We start from the raw sequence: 15,310 nt of genomic DNA, 5'->3' as shown, positions 1-15,310 counted from the left end.
TAAAGTTTTTTTTAGTACAGTCAGACTTTTTTTTTTAAGAGGTATTTTAATACATGAAACAAGCCTCTCCTCTGGGTCAATTTCCAGTCAGGAGAGCTACTGAACTTGGTTAAAAGCAAATACAGAACAGATATGCTGCATAGGAAATAACTGATAGGAAATCAGAGCACGTAACCCTCAGGTCAGAGAACAATGTATTTTCCCTTCCACTACTGTGAATGAAGTAGAGCATCACCTGACAGAAACCAGGGTGTCTTTTAGGAGAAGAAGAAAGGCAAGTAGCTACATGACATCTTGCTACACCTTTCCCCCCACAAGGTCCTTGTGACTAATGTTTGTAGTTTCACATGCTTAGAAACAATGTTACTGCCTACTATGCCCTTATAGAACATCCTTACTTTTTCTTTTATATTTTAATTGATACATGTCTTTTCCTTTCTGTATTTTCCTATGAAAGCAGGCTGAGAGACTTGGGATTGTTCAGCCTGGAGAAGAGAAGGCTCTGGGGAGACCCTATTGCACCTCACAGTACCTAAAAGAGGCCTGCATGAGAGCTGGAAAGGGACTCTTTACAAGGGCATGTAGTGACAGGACAAGGGGGAGTGCCTTTAAACTGAAAGAGGGCTGCTTTAGATGAGATATTAGGAAGAAACTCTTTACTGGCAGAGTGGTGAGACACAGATTGTCCAGAGAAGATGTGTCTGCCTTATCCCTGGAAGTACTCAAGGCCAAGCTGGATGGTGCTTTTGAGCAAACTCGTCTAGTGGAAAGTGTCCCTGTCCATTGTAGGGGAGTTTGAACTAGATGGTCATTGAAGTTCCTTCCAACCCAAATAATTCTGTGATTCAATTTCAACCCCTCCACTTAGAACAGTGCTTGCTTCTGCACTAAAACATGGCATGGACTATATGCACAAGTTTACTTAACAGGCTCTTCATGGTTGAAACTGTCGCACAAAAAGAATCGGGAAGATCTCAAACACATTCTACCATGTGAAGATCCATGCTACACAAATCAGTCAGCACAAAGAACAGAAAAAAAGCCAGTGTAAGAACTATTCTCAAAAGCTCTGTCCTACATAATAGAATAGGATTACTTTGTTTTTATACAAAGGCAGTAAAAATATCATTTGTTCATACCTGTTACAGCGAGAAGGGCACCAAAGATTTTAATCAAAGCTAGAACAAAGGATATGCCAAAATACCCAGTCAGGGAGAAAAGGAATGCATAACCATAAGTCTGAACTGGATGCTGCAACAATAAAAAAGCTGGTTAGGAAAATGTAAAACAAACCCTGAGGTATTGCAAAATGACATAAAACTACAGACTTTAATCAACTGCTTGAGCAATAATAAGCTGTTCAACAATGCATTCATGCAAAAATCCTTATTTAATTTTAGTTAAATAATGGAAAAATAATAATGAAATTATAAGCTCATAAGTCTGGTCCTGTGATTTTGTTGCTTTTAAAACATTACCCTATCTAACACATCAAAGACTGAAAAGCTTGCTTACTGTATGAATTATACAAGTTAACCTGTTTACATGATGAAAATAGAACTTTAGAGAGAGAAGTGGTAAGATTTTCTGAATCATACAGAGCAAGGTTTTCCAATGAGGTTCTTCATAGAAAAAGGGAAATCTTTACACCTACCTTTGAGCAAAATGTTACTGCAGGGCTTAATCCACTAGTGCATGTTAATCCAAATAAAATATACACAAAACCTATTGAATAGGAATACAAAACCTAGAATAGTGTAAGAGAAAATAATTACTAGGTGATACTTTACAAAAGGACAAAATTAAATGCTTTCAGATGCTTGGCCTTATTAATATGCTCAGCAACTCAGAGCTGAATTTGAAGGGTTTGATGATATTTTTACTAGCATTTATATAATAGTTGATGTACAGTGAAAAGCCAACATTAAGTGTTAGACACATTCTTCCTACCCACAACAACATAAAAAGATTGGAAAGCTAGCCAGTTAATAATATCCTGAGGTCAGTGTCAACTGTGGTAAATCCTTCAGGTTCAGGATTTCACAGCCTAAATAAAACTTCCCACAACTATGCCATTTAATAGTCTGAAGAACATGTTACACATATTTCATTTTCTGCTATTTATCCAGCAGAGTAAACACCTGCATTACATTAAATGTGCAAAGGGTAGCACAGAACCGCCAGAAGTGTCATGTAAGTTTCATCTGTGTCACTTCACTTCACATGCATGGCACACATGCATGGTTATAACATGCAGGATTTTTAAATATGACCAGTTTTGGCCTAGTTGAGTGCTCAGAACACTCAGGAAGCAGGTAAGCTCTTTATTTGTCTGCACCCTTACTCAATTAATAGGTGCACTGAGCAACAAAACAATCTTCATCTAGCCTTTCCCAAACTAAGCCAGAAGTAGAAACTGGAACTGTCCATCCATCCATCCATCCATCCTCCCATGCAGCAGGAGGCATTCAGCTGTTTGGGCAACATTTAGTAGTCTTGTCAACAGAACTATTCTACACAATACTGGCTAGAACATGCTGATCTACTATGCTTTCAAAACTCAGTGTCTTGTTATATCTCAGTTATTGAGAAAAAAATATTAAAAATTGTTAGCAACTCCATGAGACAACAGACCACTTATCACTGCTCTATAATAAAGAAGGATGCATACATGCATACATCTTTTCTGTTTTCACAATTGCTTAAATCCAGAGCAATTTCCAAATGTGACAAAGTAAGAGAGACCCTGTGGATGACAGGTTACTTTATTGTTCAATTTTATTTTCAGATCACTGTCCATTAAATATGATCTCCAATTCAGATTCAATTTTTACCCACAGTCTCAAGTATAGAAAATTATTTCCAAAATTCTGCTTGTACTTCTGCGCTGAATTCTCTGAACTAAATCCTGAAGTGGAATGTCTAAACCACGAACAAAACCTTTAGATCCTAAACCATTACACTCATTCCCTATAAAGTAGTATGAGTATACAGTATGAGGACCAGCATTGTCAGACTAATGCAGAATAAAAAGCAAAGTCCTGGAGACAGCAGGAGTTTTGTAGGTAAGGCAGCAACGACTGTCAAATGCAAAATGGGCAAGAAACAAGCTACAGATTGTACTTTGGTTTTGGATTTTGGAAATGACAGCCAAAGAAGGCTCCATCAGGTCACATAGCCAAATCTCTGCCCCCAGCAGACCTCTGCAGTGAACACTTAAGAAAAAGTACAAGAATAAAAACAAGAATACAGTGGCACTTTTAGGTATATATTCTTCCACTTTCCAGAAACTTGTAGCTCAAACTTCTCAAGCCATCCTAAATCACTTCTGGCCTTAAATGAAGATGCCTTCTAAATTCTTCTCCATTTCTGAAGCTATTCTCATGAGAAATTAGATTTTTCTAGTTAAATATCAAATACATGCCAAATATAGAAAACAAATTTCAGTAACTTTTTACCTGTGACATATTCATATCATGCCTTTTATAGGAAAAGATTTACTTATATTTACTCAATTTCAGAGAAAAAATATGCCAAATTCAAACAAGTCTTGTCTAAAAAGAAAAATAACCTCAGACCATATGAATAGATAATCTGCATTCCAAGTAAGTATATTAAAAAATGGAGCAAGACGTTATCAAAATTGTATTTCAGTGAATCAGGAACAAAAATATTCACCCAGAGTTTTACAGATCTCAAAAGATTTTAAAAAACCCGCCTCCCAGGTGCTAGCACACTCTAGAATATAAAGTATAGCAAGTAAAGTAAAGCAACATGCTCCATGTAACACATGCCCAATTACACCAGAGGAACAGTGTGTATTTTTCAGAGATTAAGTGCATGATCATACAAAAAGCACTACATTGAGCTCAAGCCTGCAGGGTAGACAAATGAATTGTTGATAGAAATGAGTGTTTCTGTAGCTATATTGTATTTGTATTTGAAGTTGCACTCAGAAAGCAGCACCCTTGAAAAATTGAAAATGAAACAGAAAAATCAGCAGAACTCCTCAGACAAACAGAAAACCCCAAGAACAGTACACCAAGAGCTTTTCCCTCCATAAGCAAGAGAAAAGCACATTAAGTCCCATGCTTTGTCAATGGAGGCCTTGCCTATGATAAAACATGTTCTTTTAAAATTACAAATGTGGTATTTACCATTTCTGAATTAGAACCATTGTGCAACTTCATAGCTTTTTCCTGTACGTTTCCTATAACTGCATCTGCGCAGAGGGCAAGGGATATTAGGATCACACCTATTCAAACAAACAAACAAACAAACAACATTCTTCAGAATATTCATTGCAGAATGGTAGCAAAAAGGAACAGAGAAGGAATAGAGAAATAATAACCAGCCCTTCCCTATAAAAGTCAGCAAAAATATTTCATTACATCAGTACAAAGTGCCCACCTCCACTCTCCCTCCACCAATTAACCCCTGAGCACTGTGTGTCTCTAAGCTTGATGGGAACATCTGGACATTGCTATAAAGAAGCCAGCTGTAGTTTTTGTAGTAACAAGAGTGACAGAGTATCATTTGCAGTTAGTTAATGAAGATAAATAACCAGAGAAAATACTCTTTTTCAGTACTTAATCCCACTTTTTTTTTTTTTTTCCCTGACAAAGGCAAATAGAAATGTTAGATGTGATGGTAAAACAAATGCAAGAGGATTGAAAAGTAGAGATCTTTAATTACTGAAACATTAATTTAAAACAAAAACTACTGTTCAGGTACAAACTCCATGGTTTTAGGTTACCATTTATGCTGACAAGGAAGTCACTATATAGTCACTACTGTAATGAGCTTTCCAATAGCAAAAAACCTGATAACTCTAGTCATGTCAGTCACAGCTAATTTCCCAACCTACAAACTTTCATGACTATTGTATTTAACGATGAACACAGGTTGAAATAAACTTTTCCTAAGTATACAACATTACAGAATAGACTAATCATCAAAATGCAAATCAAAACCCGCTCTAGTCTTGGTTCCTTAAAAGATCATGTCAGGGAAGAAACTAGAAGACTAGAAACAAGCAGTGTTTTATTTTCTTAGTCCTATGTTCTAACAGTCAGAGGTGGAAGATTTTAACATTTTTAAGGCCCAGGAAGTTTAAGGTGGTGTTTTCTTGGAAAGAACTTTAAACCAATGTTTTTTAGTTCGGGAACCATTTCCTTTCCAAGGCCAGACTTTCCAGGTCTCTTCATCCTTCAAGATTATCAGGCACTGGACAAGGTATAACTCAATGGAAAAGACATGATAACATGAATAATATTGGTAACACTAAAAATATAGGTATCTCATCTGCATGGATTCAGCTCTAGTCCAAAGATTAACAGCTCCAGTTCAGCAATTCCACTCTGTAAAGTGAGGGATGAATGTCTCCATGGGCATTCTCCATCATGATTCATGTTCTGGCCGTGCTTAATGGTCCAGGCACACCACTGGACAAATGCATGGATTAGCACTGGATTGAGATGAAGAGGTTACCTGGAACCTGAAGCACCAGTGCACATGGAGAGGAGAAACGTGGAGAACAAGAAAAATGTTAATCTTATGCCCATTACACATTTTGGAGTGTGAAGAGAATTGCTCCAGTCATTGTGGCAGTGCTGAGCAGAAGCAGCAGCAGCAGTGTCATGGATAAGACCAACAGTGTTTTATTGGATGTAAAGCATGAGTAAAAACAATTGGAAAAACTGGACCCAAATTAGTTCTAAAAGAAATCTGCATAGAAACAGTTCCATACAAATCAATGGAATGAACTCAGGAATTCAATTACCCTTTGTCATTTGACAAAGAAATTAAATTAAGTTTTTCATTCCAAGCAGTTTAAAATCCTTGCTTTGCTTCTGACTTAGATAGTATTAAAAGGTTAAAATGTGAGAACTCCACCTAAAAACTACAGCAAATCTGACTGCAATCATCCGTTAATATAACGTAAATGGTTGTGAAATGGAAAAATACCTAAAAATTTAACTAGAAAAGACAACTTATCTTTTTAAGTTTTAAAATAATCCAACCAAATGTATCATATTTATTTTAATATATATGTACTGGGGTAAGTCTTTCTTGAGAATATATGAGACATTTCAACCAAGAGGGTGTAGTTCCTGGAAGTTTTAGGAACCTAGGAATTTAAACTTCTGCCACAGACAGAGTTCTGCTAGAGCAAAGCTACAGTGAAACTGTTTTCAGTAGGATACCTGAAGGCACTCCAGCAAGAACTCAGAACTTCAATGGAATGCTTATGGTAGGAAAAACCAAGCATTTTTTTAAACTCTAAATTATGATTTTACCTGTCAAGTTGAAGTTTGGTGCAACTGTGCTGTCAGCTAAAGTAAACCATATTAATCCAAGGCTCATACACAGGGCAGCAGACACGTCTACAATATTGTAACGTTTTCCTACAAAATACAAACAGCAAGAACAGACTGTTAGCACTCAGAATTTCATGTTTATCCTGTTTAACAGACTAGAAGATTACAGAAACATTGTTCCAATGTCATTCTTCTATTTAAACAGAAGACTCAATGCTCTGGTCTTTCACAACCAGACTTAGTTTCTTCTACAACAGAAATTCCTACCACAGGGGAATTACCTGATTTTTGTGATCAGCTTTGGTTTGAGTTCACAGTTACAGCACTGACACAAAGCACATCCTCCCTGACAAGGCATTCCCTTAGCAACTTCAGGACAGCTTAGATGTTTCTTAACACTTTTGCCTCACACAAGACATTTCAGCTGCCTTTACTGATCAGAAAGAAGTCAATTCCAAACACTGACAGACAACTTTGGTACTCTGAGAACTCTACATTGTCTTATAGTTTGGGAGAAACAGCTTGTGGAGGGGAATGGAAAAAGAAAGTAAGGGCATGAAAAAGCAGGAGTCAGTATATCTTGTTTAAAATAATGTATTCTTTGCTCAGAAGCTGAGCTTTGAACATAAGCTTCCAAGGGAAGTTTGTTGAACTGAATTTTTGTAACAATAATATTAAAAAGAAATAGCTTCTGAGACTACAACACTACTACAACACAATAAAAAGTTTCATAAAGCTTTAGGGAAATACCAGTCACTTTGCATGAAAATGATAAAATTACTTCTAATAAAAGGTAAATACTGTGTAGGCATGTACATATGTAAAGTTGAAAACTCCTCTGAAAATTCAGTTGTTTTTCAACCAGAAGGCCAGAATTACCTACAGAAACAGAAATACAGCATTCTAGATTTTGTTTCATTATACTTGTCCATGTAGAGTGTTACTGACTAAATTTTTGTGTATTGAACACAAACTTTTATAATATGCTTAACCCTTCTAAATCCAGAAACACTGAAGTATATTTATTCACATAACTACAAACTTTTTCTGTTTTTCTCCATATTCCATTTTCTCTTATTGGAATATGCACTATGACTTTAGGACTAGCCAAGGACATGCAAAATCAGGTGTATTTCTGATTAAACATTTAATCAAAATTTAGGAATTAATCTTTTCAAACAAGAGTAGAGATTTTCTTCACAACTCATGGTTACATTCTTTTTTCCACTTCAAGTTTTCCATTTCAATATTGAAATTGTTTTATTTACGAAGTGATTTAGATTAGAAAACAAACTTACACTTCTTAAAAATTAAGAAAGCTTGTGTAAAAATGAAGTTTTGCAAGTGACCAGTAGAATGTTTTTCCCCATATTTTCTGTTGATCTAAATATATTTGTACATTTTCCCAGAAGATGCTTCAGAAATTCTCATTTTTCCTCCTATAAGAAAAATTCTACCAGCGGAATTTTAAAAAGTACAGGATTCCACCTATGATTGCCTCCCAAAGAAAGAATTTTTAAAAAAATCATCTAATAGCAAGATTAACACTTACCTTGTATAAAAACCCCACCTATCATAACTGGAATCAGTTTACAGCATTTGAAGATGACTTGAGTAGGGTAATTCAGATATCCTAAAGAGGTATTTGACAAACCCATAGTTCCCACTGTCAAAAATGCTATTATCATGTACGTTTTGCCAGGAATTCTACAAAACATAAACATACAAATCTTGGCATTACAGACTCATCTAGAGGAGATTTAGCTTGGAAAATTCAGTTAAAGAAATACTTTTGTAATACAACCTCAACGTCTTACTCACTGAATTTCATTTAATAGAAACTTAAAAATGCACAAAAATCTCTGATTTCATATTTCATTTCTTTCAATTACTGCAAATAAAAAGCGAATACAAGACAATAAAAACTTCATGGCTCATGAAGTATTCAAGAAGTAATTCTTTAACCTCCTTCTGAGAAGGTATGCTATTTACACAAGAATCAAGACAAATGTTTCAAAGGAAATGTGGAAGATTGGTATACTGAAATAACCTGGATCTTTGTTCTCTCACAGGTCACTGTGACAACTTCTTTGGTGAAGTTTTCATATGAACCTTGACATTTTTAAAATGAAGAAAGTTGAAAAAAGTACCATTTTTTAATGAAACTAAGAGAGCAGTGATTCAGACACCAGGAACAGAGGGGCTTGTTGGACATTTTCAGATGTTTTGCTCACAATCTGATGAAATTATCACCTGACAACAGATGATCCAACAGTCACTTTTGTGCTCACTTTGTGATTTTTTTACAGTTACTGCTGTGCATATGTTCAGCTATTTTTCATGCATACTCAGAACCACGCTAAGAACATAAGGAGCTGTCTTGCTGCAATCTTGTCTTATCTGTAACTCATTATGTGACCTACACATACTCTGAGGCATGCAAGAAAAATTAAAAATTTAAGAAATATAGATTTCTGCATGCCTACAAGAAGATGCCTAGGTTATAGAAAATAAAATGTAAAATATATTTCAGATCTACATTTCCAAAACAACTTATTCAAAGGGAAATGCTCTTTAAGCATTTCCAACTGGTAATAAAATCCCATATATACAAGTAACCCAAAAGGTAACTGTGCAATATTATCTGATTCATCTCAAAAAGTCAGGTAACTTGAAATACAAGCTGTCAGTGTTTAAAGTAAAAGGAATAATTTATCGAAGTTATGCTGTTTGGCTAAAAAAGAATTTTATAATCTGAAACCAGTATATGCAAAATCATCCAAGGCTGACTCCAGGTAAGGAAAACTAGTTCTGTTGAACTACAATATGAGGCAACTTTAAAATTCATGTACACCATGACAGCCTGTATTCAAGTTTCCAGAGTGCCTCAATAAACACTTTGCAGAGACTATAGATGGGTAGGAGGCTGCAGAATGGCTACACTGAGTCAGAAAAGATCCCATTTCCAGTGGAATTTAGAAATCAAAAATTTCTTTGGTCCACTGCAGTGAAAACACAGAACAGTTTTGTGGCAGAGTGGTATGAGTGCTGTCTTAAATGAAAACCATGACACTTCAGCACATCCTTTGTAGCAAACCCACTCAGCTACACGGTAAGCAGAGAGCAGACCTCTGACATTCTCCAAGATGCAGAGCATGTAAGAGGAATCTCTTGGTGAGGAGATGCCAATATTTGAGGAAAACATATTCACTGACAGATGGCTTCAAGTGCTGTGAAGTGCATTGGCTCTATTCTAAATGTGATAATCCCAAGCAACACATACGTGACTCAGTCTCTATCAGCCACATTAAGGACACCATATGTTCTGTAAGTGGGACAGTGACAGCAGAGTCAACAGAACTACTTACAGGTCCAAAATCCAAGTGGGTGCTTCTAAAATATTCTCTAACATCATCCAGCAAATTCACTTCCTTTTATCTACATAACTGCTAGCAATGCCTCACAGTACTCACATTCAAAAAACAGAAGTTAAATTTATGGTAAGTATCAAATACTTCTAATTTCATGGACAGTGCAAAATGCTTGGAAAAACACATACCTTCTTCTTTTGTCCTGAATCAACTGCAATTCTATTAGTCCAAAAATGGAATAAAATCCAAATTGCACTAAAGTGAGGTACCAACCAAAAGGTTTAAAACCTTCCACTGAAAATATCAATTCCTATAAAAACAAAAACCCACCACAGTCATGTACACACACCAAAATATTAAATGGACAAAAAAGAATTAACAGACCTTTTCCCTTGATGTACATGCAAATCTAGCCTTTGCAGTTGCTGGTTATTAACTAGATTTATCTGCCATATGTAACTTGTGAAAATATTGAAAAAGAAAAGACCATTTAGGTTCTCCAAAATGAAAGAAGAAAATTTACTGTTGTTGTAAATACAATAAAATTAATGGATCAATTCATTAGGGGAACACATTTGATGCAATACTAATTATCTCATATTACAGATGGCTTCCTGCCTGCCTTTTTGCTGCTCTTCCGTTCATTTGCTTCAGTAGACCATTTTTATTCAGATTTTATAAGTATCTCCAGATAAATTTAATACAAATTTTCTCTAACAAACATGCTTACTGATAATTTTCAGCTGTTAGGAATGCACACCTAATACTGAGTGCCGACATCAAACAGCACATGTGAGTTCATAAAAATTTGTAGGCTGTAGGAATATTTCAAACCAGAGCAATTTGTTCTGGAAAAATACATACACGTCATAAAGACTTATGTAGGTGTATCAGTTATAGAAACAAAAGGCTACCTAATATCTGCCTTTTTGAGATTCTGCTTTTAATTACTGATCATGTTCTCCCAACTCTTTTGAAGTAACTTTATGTTTACAAACTTCTCAGCTGCTTTTGAAAACTGCATTAGAAACATGATTTTTAATGATCAAGTTTTTTAATCACTGCTTTATTGAGAATACTCAATGAATTTAAAAATAATTTTAAAAAGGGAACAGAAATGTAGCTGCTCAAGATAAGAGAGAAAAGATTAGCAGAATGGTGAATGTTTAACTAAAATGGCATAAACATTATCCTTCTGCTTAAAAAATTACCATAGTACATGTTTCAGCTCTGTCCTGAGAGCGGAGAGAAAAATAACGTGACTGTAACTGTACAGTACTCATGGAACTTAGGGAGATCTACAGGTTTCAGCATCAATGAAGACTTTGATGTATCTTGCACACAGAAGTAAAAGATCAAGTTATGAAAGTCCAAGTGATCTAAACTTTACAGGCACATGAACCATAATGGCAACTAAGATTATATATTACTTTCTGCTCTTGAATACTGAAAGGCTGACTTTGTAATAAATATTTAGTTTAAAACATCTACATATATTAAAATACATACTATATTATTATGCTATTGAAAAAGACAAAGGGGTAGGAGGAATTGGCCTAAGACACAAGTTCATAATATTTACCTGTAAATATCCATAGATTAGATAAAACATAAAAACTCCAGAAACACAGATGAAAAATTGGGTAGGTTTGCTAAATTTGCTGAGATTCATGCCAAGAACTACAACATCATCTACTGATTTGATATGGGGAGACATAGCTTGAGATTTGGAAGGTACACTGATGGAAATGTATTTTCTCGATGAAGTGAATTTCAGATCCATGGTTCCTGGCTCGCTGCATTCGGGGCTATTGTTGTCTTCTGCCTGCTTTTCTCCTTCTGTGTGTTTTCTGTCTGAAAGCTGAAAGAAACACTGAAGTCAGATGGGACACAACATACAGCCTTCCAACAACAACAGTAAATGAATGTGACATTTACAGGGGAAATATAAAGGTTTTAGAGTTTTGTCAAATTGTTTTTACTCACAAATTTTACTTATCTTTTCTGATGTCCAAAGTTAACATCAGTTAACTTTATTAACACCAGAGGCAAACAACACTTCATGAAAGCAGTTTTGCCTCATTCCTACACTCGACATAGCAAACAAATCAAACAATCAACCCCAAAACACCAGCAACAGAAAACCAGCTTGAGTTTCCCAACATCTCTAACTCACAGGAGTTACTGCTTGGGAGAGAAGTGATCTTCATGAGCAACAGTGAACGAACTGGGATTGAAGCACTGTGGTTCTGCTGACCTTCCTTCATCTCCTCAGCAAAACACACCAGACTAGCTCACAACATGGGAAGCCTTGCTAAAAACTACAGATCTGAGCCTATGACCAGTTAAAAGCACGGAAGCCTAAGAAGTTATCCCCTCATCCTCATGTTTATTCACTATTTCCCGCACTGTTCTTCAGAAAAGAACATGGAGACTGAAACAAGCAGATTGAGATGCCAGTCTCAAAAATCAGTCTGTTTATCTGATGAGGTCTATGATATGGCAATCTCTTTAATATTTATCACATGCAGCTATTTCCACATGTAATAGAAAACAAAACTGGATGACTGAAGCCTACAGAAGGAATGTAGCAGCTTAGTATACTGAGATGCAAATAATTCTGTTCTCCAGCACAGCAGACAGTAAATATTTGATGGTTTTTTTTAAAGATAAAACACACTGGTCAGCCAATTGTCCCAAGATTTTTAAGTGTAGGTCAGCATCAAGTTCCGTGAGCAGTCAGTAATTACACTGTGTTTGTCCCAACCGTTTAGTGATTTGTTTTTCCCAGCTCAAGAATAATTCTCCTCATCACACATACATAAAAAAATGCTTTCCCCATTGTTTTCAAATTTAAAATGTCCCAGTACATTAACACTAGATCATGCAAACACTGTAGTCTGCAAGAACACTGGTAAATAGAATATATCATACAATACTAGAAATTTTAAGGTTAGCTGAAAAATTAAGTATTAGTATGAAGCTTGCAAGGTGCTTATGTTTTCTTTTTCATATGAGCTACTATCAGGTTGGAACAAGACTCCTACTAGAGTTCTGAAAGAACATCTTGGGGAGTATAACAGGTGTTCAGGGACCATAATAATAATTTGGGCTTATATTCAAGATCCAAAGTGAGAGATAGAAAGTTTACCTCTGCAGATTTTTAGCTAATCCCAACACGAAGTGACCATAAAACAAAGAAAAAGTTTTAGACTAATTTTAGTAAAACCAGAAAAGCACTAATGTCAGATAATGAGGCGTGAGTGAGCCTTCACATACAATATAACAGAGTTCTGATCACCCTCAGAGAAAGATTGGAAGAACAATGGCAAACAAGGGTTATCAGGATGGAGGAGCAGGTTGCCCATCTTAGGAACTGAAAAAAGATGAAAGCATAACTTGTCTAGCCTAACAAAACTGCAATGAAAATGAAATAGACCTGCTTTCAATACAAGTATGGAGTACCACTAAGGAGAAAAAACAGCTTTAAGGACAGGAGAATGAGAACAAGTGGGTAAGAAGTGATCATGAACAAATTTACACTTTCCAGACTATCTGGTTAGCTCAGGAACTGGCTGGACATTGATTTAAGAGTGATCATTTTTACATCACCACTTATGGTTTGCTTCTCTTTTCCCATATTTTTCTCCACTTCTTAAAAAAATATTTACCTCAACCTATAATTTTTTCTACTCTTCCTTTCCTCTCACCCCACCCCTCTGAGGGTAGTGAGGAAAGAAAGCAAGTGGCTGTGTAATGCTGAGCTGCCTAAGAGCATTAAATCACACAATTAACATAACCTTCAATTTTCAACTATTTCTATTAAAAATATTTCCTCAGGAACACCATCAGATTTTAAAGTCTCTCCACTTAATTTTTTGCAGATTACTGAGTCTGTCATGAAAGTGGTAAACTGTGGAAAGTGGAAACTGATCACTCCAAACACACTCACAACCATCCATAAAACTATGATACATGGTAATTGTTTTTCTCTGCATCCTTCAAAGAAAATTACTTAACAGCTGAAGAAACTGTAAATGTATGTATTAGAAACAGTCTCCACCAAGTAATTTCATTAGCAGTAGTGACAGAACTCTTCTGAAATTCAGTGACTTCTCAAACTGCCATTTTTCTAAGCATGAAAACTGTTATTCCTACTCCTCTCATCAAAATTCCTCAAGCACCTAATTCACGTCTTGAACAAACATATACCAAAAATCGGTTTTATGAAGAGTTAAGAGCTGTCCTGATTTGTGTAAAATACCAATTTCCCTCTCTTCTTTCTCCTCCCTTGTGTAAAAGTGTAAACAACATATTCTTTAGATCAAAGACTTCCTGCTTCTTCCCCTTCAAAAAAAAAGTCCCTAGCAGATCAGTACTTCAACCTACCACACAAAATAGTGATTATTACATGAAGGAGAAACAAATGAACGAGTAGAAAAGCAAAATTTCCTCTGCCTCCAAAAAGTTACCAACTTGTACTAAGCATGGAAAAAACATCATGAAGGAGCTCGAGCCTTGGTTGGCCAAGATTTTTTAACACTGAAGAACATCTGTTAAACCCATCATCTTGGCAGAAACCAGCGTCTTAGTCCGCTCAGAAGAACTGCTCGCCTGAGACACACCAGGCGAGCTCCACGTTGGCTTTGGCCACGACCCTCCGGAGACCGTGCCAGAAATGCCTGGTGGCAGGACAGCAGCTGGCACCGCAGCAGGGATGCGCCAGGTGACAGGGAAGCCAAATTCCATCTGCGGGAAACCTGAGCAGACACTTCGCTTGACGCTACCTGCGTCCTGCTCCGGAGGCAGAACAGGGAAGGGAACAGGGTCTAGCAGGAGCCCTGAGCCTTCCTTCCTGCTCGCTCGCCTGCGCCAGGTGTGCCCTTCCCGAGCGCCTGGCAGCTGTCCCGGGCAGGGCTGGCACAGCCTCTCCAGCCGCCACGGGCCGCCATTCCCCGCCCTTGCCCCGCGAAAGGGAACCCGCGGGCCGGCCCAAACCCTCCCGACACTCAGTGCCGGCCTCCTCCCGCTCCATATCTCGTCCCCGGCGCCCCTCACCGTCGCGCCCATGGCCCCCTGATGCCGGGCGACGCTTCGCGGGAAGCGACCCCGCCTCCTTCCCCCTCGCCCCCCGGCCCTGAGGGAGGAGGAGGGAGGGAGGGAGGGAGGGAAGGAGCGGGGAGCGGCCCCGCCCCCATACCTGTCCGGCGGGCGAGGAGAGGCACGGCGGCTCCGGCCGGCCGCCCCCCGCCAGCGCGTCCCGCCCGCCCGCCGGGATCGCCGCCTCCGCGGGCCCGCGCCGCCGGAAGTGGCGGCCGCCCGGCGCCAGGGGTCGGCACGAGCAGCGAGCGCATCGACACAGCGTCCCTCGCTCGGCGCTCCGCTACCCGGCCTGAGGAGGGCGGGGACGGCGCTCTCGAGCCCGCGCGCGGTAGAGACCGCCTACCGCGCCTGAGGGGCGGGGCCGGGCTGGAGCTCGACTCAGCGTTCCCGACTTTCCTACAAAAAAAACCAAACGGTTCCCGGCTCTCGGCTGCCAGAGACGGCTGTTGAAGGGCTTCCCCACGTGTCTTTGGGGGAGATCACAGAATCACAGAATCGTTAGGGTTGGAAGGGACC

General features: G+C 38.1%; 1 protein-coding gene across 5 annotated transcripts in view; it reads right to left on the bottom strand.

Moving 5' to 3' along the window:
- The window catches only part of SLC35B3 (solute carrier family 35 member B3), a 33,795-nt gene extending 18,712 nt beyond the window's left edge, over nt 1-15,083 (bottom strand). For 4 of the 5 annotated variants that reach the window (XR_013182930.1, XM_077180919.1, XM_077180911.1 and 1 more), the window contains exons 1-8: nt 14,750-14,881; nt 11,274-11,552; nt 9,880-10,001; nt 7,873-8,027; nt 6,300-6,407; nt 4,158-4,255; nt 1,655-1,747; nt 1,140-1,251 (exon numbers count right to left, since the gene is read on the bottom strand). Coding sequence is in view for 4 of the 5 variants with exons in the window: in XM_077180919.1 (XP_077037034.1) it covers nt 1,140-1,251; nt 1,655-1,747; nt 4,158-4,255; nt 6,300-6,407; nt 7,873-8,027; nt 9,880-10,001; nt 11,274-11,552; nt 14,750-14,761 (979 nt within the window). In the remaining variant the exon portion in view is untranslated. The other variant, XM_054633510.2, reaches the window with a different exon arrangement.
- Between the last annotated feature and the right edge of the window lie 227 nt (nt 15,084-15,310).

The sequence above is a fragment of the Agelaius phoeniceus genome, chromosome 1, assembly GCF_051311805.1.
Source record: "Agelaius phoeniceus isolate bAgePho1 chromosome 1, bAgePho1.hap1, whole genome shotgun sequence".
Taxonomy (NCBI): Eukaryota; Metazoa; Chordata; class Aves; order Passeriformes; family Icteridae; genus Agelaius; species Agelaius phoeniceus.
The sequence above is the reverse complement of the archived record's forward strand: the minus strand, read 5'-3'. Positions and strand labels throughout refer to the sequence as shown.